Source organism: Teleopsis dalmanni, chromosome 1 (assembly GCF_002237135.1).
Source record: "Teleopsis dalmanni isolate 2A chromosome 1, ASM223713v2, whole genome shotgun sequence".
NCBI lineage: Eukaryota > Metazoa > Arthropoda > Insecta > Diptera > Diopsidae > Teleopsis > Teleopsis dalmanni.
Genome location: NC_051846.1, coordinates 28037377 through 28043376, shown reverse-complemented (window position 1 = coordinate 28043376; position 6000 = coordinate 28037377). Strand labels below are relative to the sequence as shown.

The following is a 6000-nucleotide window of genomic DNA, read 5'->3' as shown; positions in this document are numbered from 1 at the left end:
TAATTAATAAATTATGGCTGTTTGAGTGATAGCTGCAATAGCAGAGTTGATTGAACTCTTTGATGTAATATTTCATGAAAGTTGCTATTTGCGATTTTACATTATTCAATATATAATGATTTTATTTATTCGATTTGTTCTAAGAAAATGAAATTAAATTGTCATATAACCACTGTCGTCATATCATTTATAATAGTTGTGGCGAACAAACAATATTTTTATAATTCATTTAGCGATTCAGAATGGTCTTCGATTATGAATTTGGAAAGCAAATATCACTGAGTGAATAACATTTTTATGTAAATGACAAGTTTTTAAGATCATTAGTTTCATATAATAAAATATATGAAATAATAAAATAGTTTAAAATTCAACTACAGCTTAAATATGATTTTCAAAATATTTATTGTGAATGGTTAAATTCCAGCACACAATATACATCTCACTTGTACACATAACATATTTACCTTTGCTATCTCTTTTAAATACTTAAGATAACAACAACAATTCAATGGTAAATATCTGCTAAACTCCAATTTGAATACTCTCCCGCAGTTTTTAGTTTACTTCTTCGTATGCTTCGAGTCGGTTGTAAATTTTTGAAGCGGGTAGTTTAAGAAATTTCGAGCTCGTCATCATAAAAATAAATAAATAAAAAATACGCTTATTGCATTGTGCTTTCTTTGTAGTAAGGTAACACAAGTTGAGATCGAAGCAACAGTTTGGCTTATTTTATTTGTTTTCGGTAAATTCGCTGTTCAATTTTTAGTGATCGTGCTTTCAAGAATAAAAAAAAAATTGTTTACTCTGTGCAAACTTATTTAAATAGATTAACCCTTTTATATATTTTTGATCATCATACCATCATTGTAAAATTCAAATATATTTAAACGAAAATTCCAAGGGAATTGTTAAATAATTGAAAATAAATAAAAATTTTGATTTAAAAAATTTGGTTCATGAAAATAATATTTTAAGGTATTTTTTGGGCCAAAATTTGCTAAAAGCAAATTGTTGCTTAAAGGAAATCTATAAGCCATACGTTTTGTAGGAGTGCCGTTTGACTTTGGATTTAAAGGAGTATATCTATATATAAATATATTGGAGACACAAAAAAAAATAGCCTGCAAGTGAACAAAGCCTAAAAATGAATAAAACTTGCGCCCGTTGTCAAAAAGTGGTCTATCCCATTGAGGAGCTTAAGTGTCTAGACAAAGTAAGTTACTTATAAAAAAAATTAATTATTTACTTGCTTAACCTTTATTGCTTTGAATTGTGCTATATCAGAAAAAAGTGAATTGTTTTCTTGTTTGTATGGTTTTTTTTTTACATGACTGCCTGCCTCTCTGTTTGAATGATCTCCTTGAGCGCACATCAATAGACGCACTTGTGTTTTTTGTTTAAAGTCGCGTGTGCTAAAAAGAGATAATATGATTACCTGTTACTTAAATAATCAGCACTGTTATTAACAGTTGGTTGATTGGTTACATTGAAGTAGGCTGTTAAAGCGCAATGTTATTAATTTTTTTTTGTTGGGCGCAAAAACTTGATTGAAATTATTTTTAATAATTCTATCGATATAAGTCAAATTTAAATATATAATTATTTTAATTTCGAAGTTAAGTATTCTATAACTTTTGAATACCATGCATCATATATAAATACCCTGCATTATTTGAGTTAAATATGTTTAGTTTACAAAGTATTCGGACTTTATAATTTGTAAAACGCGACTGAAAAAATACCGCATATTGCAAAAATTTTTAGAAAAAAACCTTTATGTACATAGGTGACTTAAACCATACTCAAATGACATTATTCCATGTGAACTGATTTGTATGACTCATTTTGCCTGTTCCTCGGTTGTAATCACCACTTTGAGGTAGGCTTTTTGAGCCGAGTATGACTTGGACCCAGTGGCGTAGCTAGAATTGTGCCAAGGAGGGAAATATTAGAATATATTTTTGTGGCAAAGTTTTTGTAGTGTATTACTTGTAGTTTATATTGTGAATAGGTAGATATTTTCCCTAAAATTACCTGATACGCCGGTTTTTGAACCTTTGTAGGAATTTATATTTATTCGTTTTTAAAAAGATTTAACTGCAGGTACGTTGCTTTACAATATTTAATCATGCATTAATAATATATTTGTTCTCTTTAAAATAAATATTACTATAAATTACTATAGCGGTCCTTCACTGGGTCTAGAAAAAACTGCAAGATTTGTTTTTGAGCTGAATTAAATATTAATGTCATTGTAATATAATTGATAAGAAAACTTCAATCTGAAACACTGATTAAAATTATTTTTGCAAAAGCAATAAAATATTGCAGTCTATTGTATATATAGTACATACTGTCTATTAAGGCTAATAGATCAAATATAGAGACTTAAGTTCCCATTTAAAACTAAATTTGTAGAAAATCCTACAACTTTCTTTTACCAAACAATTGGAATCTCGGTTTATAAAGGCTATTTTGCTTGCTATTAAAAAAGATTTCAATAATCAATTTTACTTTTTTTGTAGCATAGTAACAATTCTCTTAATCGGATACTTATAGTCAGACAATTTTTTTTTTTAAAGACCTAAAAAATAAATATAACAAATTGTTTCAAAAAAATTATCAATTTAAGAGGGGTGACCGTACAAGAGGGGCGTTATTCATTAGGAAAGTATTGACTGTATTAGTATTTAAAGGTAATAAATACTATCTGCGTTTTTTAATATATTGATTTGCTCAAACCTAACTCTTTAGTTCCTCATATAAATGTACAAAAGTTACTTCTATTGAGTATTTTTAAATTTTTTTTAAATATATTTAATTAAATGAAGTACTATTTTAATCTTTAATTAAAAAAAAAAAGAATTAAATTACATAATTCAAGATTAAAAGCAGAAAATAAATTCTTATCACTTAACAGATTTAGCAAAAGTAATGTCACACGTACTTTGAGATAAGAAAGTCACAATATTTGATAGTGGTGTAAAATGTACCGTTTTAGTTACTAAATGCAAATTATTTATATATTTATAAAAATATATAGATTTTAATAATTTTGTTTTTATTAATATGTAAATGCAAATATTAAAGTGCTTGCTTTTAATGTATATTGAAAAAAAAATTTTTTTTTTGAAGAAAAATAAACTTCTGTTACTATCGTCCAAATTTAACACTTCATAGACATCAAGACACTTTCATCATATACAAACATATACCTGATAATGAAATTGTAATAATCTCTTTACAAAGTGAATCTTTACAGCGAAAATATTATTTTAAAGAGAAACTTAAATAACCAAAGAAAAATTCTTTACCTCGCGATCTGATAGATCGAAATTATATAAAATGTCTTATAATAGCTTTATTTTAATTTTTTTTCGTTAAACAACTTTATTTGTTTAATAATCTAGTCAAGATACAACAATAAATTAAGAAATAATTAATCTTGACAGACGTAATGGTTCTTCTAACCATAATAACAATATGTTATTGCTGTTGTATATTATTTTATTATGTAGGTATTATTGTCACTACTTCCAGAAAATGTCGGATCTATGTCTGGGTGGCATTTGTCTTAGATAAAAAACTGTCACTTACCTGTCAAAAGTTCTTCCCTCAATCGCTCTCAGTAACATTACTAATAAATATTATTTCATTATTAATTATATTAATATTTAATTGTTATTTCTATCTATGAATCAACAAATTTTATTTAAAGCGACCTTAAACCTAGTAAAAATAAAATTTGTTGTGTATTATTACTAATTCCAACAATGATCGGGTTATATCTGGGTGGCAATCATTATGGATGACAAAGCACCACTTAGAAACCAAAGAATCATTTCTAAATCATACTTAGTAACAATATATATTACCGATATAGATTATGTGTGGCGCTCGCCATCTACTACGAAGTACTATTCCTATTGTTTACACACAATTCCCACTGCAGAATATTTTCTTAATCAGATAATGTTATCCTATTAATGTTATATATTATTAATAGTTTCAAAAACGGTTAAATCTTTGTCACTATACTTTCTGTCATTAATGATCAAGTGCTACTCACCATCGAACTAACACTGTTCCCAAGAATAATAAGAAAACGTTTCCTAAGCATAATAATTTATATAATATCATCTATTTTATTTGAATTTACTTAATTCTTAATAAAGAATTTAAAGAACTCAATTCAAAAAAAATATAAAATTAAATATATTAATGTAATATCGCTTCTGTCGATATTGATTGAAAATCAAGATACTGTAATTATTCCCTATAATACATACTTATCGCTTTTCTTTAATGAAAATAAAAATAAGAATTAATCGTATAAAAATTTTATGTGAAATAAAATTATAAGTTTTTTTCTGTTCCTGTTTCTATTTTTACATACAATTAATTTTGTATTGTTGACATAAACTATTACGTCTGTATCTGGGAAATATTTTGCACCCCTACTGATTGTAACTGCCTCTTTGCAATCCTCAAATGATCTTCAGAACACGTAATCATGTTTTTCTAGTACAGGGATTGTTTTGATTTTATGTGAGTTGCCGGTAGCATGAGTCTACCTTTCTTTTAATTTTTAATTGACGGGTTTGCTTAAATGAAATTTCTATTAACAAATTAAAATTTATTTGTTCAAATTCTATTGTCCTTGATGGGCTTCAGTCAAACGTGCTACTACTGTAATACTGTAATTATAATAAGGGAATTAGATCAATTGTAACAGTGCAGTTTGATTCTTTAATTTTTCTCTATTTATACAATGATGACAAGTCTACAGCATACTCATTGTATAGGTATATTTTCTATAAGTATAGGTCGCCCTACTTCATCTAAAATTTAATAGAATATTGTAGATTGCATAAGTATATATTATTACTTCCGCTTTTGCACTAACAAAATACAATGTAATTAACCGTTAAAGTATCTTACCAACAAACTGTATAAAAATTTGCTACATAATTTGCTATTAGGAACCTATTTTATATAAGTTCTGTAAAATTCTTATGCATGAGAATATGTGCTATACGATTGAATTTTGTCTTAGAAGTATAACAGATATAAGTAATAACAGACCAAGCATGCTGTGTGCGAATGTGAGTACTGATTGATCCGACTACCCACCTAAAGTGTAGAAGAATTAGTATTAGTACATATACTGGGAGATCAAAGTTTCCATATAAAGCCTAAGGGAATTAGTAAGTATAGATGCTAATCAGGTTTGCTTTATTTTCTGTTATATGATTGAGTTATAGAGCATTGATATATGATTAAAAATTTCTTATACAAGGAACATCGATATTCTAAAGTTTAATAGTTATAAATAAGAAAAATAACATGAAAAAATTCTGGCTCAAATAAGTAGTTCTTTATAGAAAGTAAATAGTGTGTAATATTAATTTTCAGAATAGAGAGATTTCGCTAATAAATTTTATATATATATTTTATATGATATATATCAATAGTAACTTTAGTCTTTAAGGATTTTAAACCCTGTCTCTTGTGTATACTTAGTCGTCCTCTGTTCTAGTGTAGTATTATAAATGGCTTTTATCATTCCTTTATATAGCTTATCAATGACTGGTCATGTCTCCGTAGGAATAATTTACACCTTACAGCTGTATATCTATCATTCATCTACACGTTTTAGTATTATCAAATATATTCATTAATTGATTAATGTAGTTTTTAAAATTTAAAAAAAAAATTAGAAATAATATTAGGAAAAAATTAAATATTATATATTGATTTTTAATAAGTGCATTTAATCATCTTTGAAATACAGTTAATTACTTATTCTTTATATATATTATGTACTATATACTTATTATATATGTTTATAAAAATATTTTTATTTCCTTAAATTTATATATTTTATTTTATTCTAAATTATTATAACATTTTTATACGGAAATATTTGCAGTTTGCCAAATCGAGCGGTAAATTAAGTCATAAAGAAACCTCTCCAGTCGCCAGTCTTGAATTTAA

General features: G+C 26.2%; 1 protein-coding gene across 1 annotated transcript in view; it reads left to right on the top strand.

The window, feature by feature from the left end:
• Positions 1 to 924: 924 nt before the first annotated feature.
• The window catches only part of LOC119672120 (LIM and SH3 domain protein Lasp-like), a gene marked incomplete at its 3' end in the record, with an annotated part of 65160 nt that continues 60084 nt past the window's right edge, over positions 925 to 6000 (top strand). The window contains 1 exon segment of the mRNA XM_038083087.1: positions 925 to 1216. Within this exon segment, the coding sequence (XP_037939015.1) occupies positions 1148 to 1216 (69 nt within the window).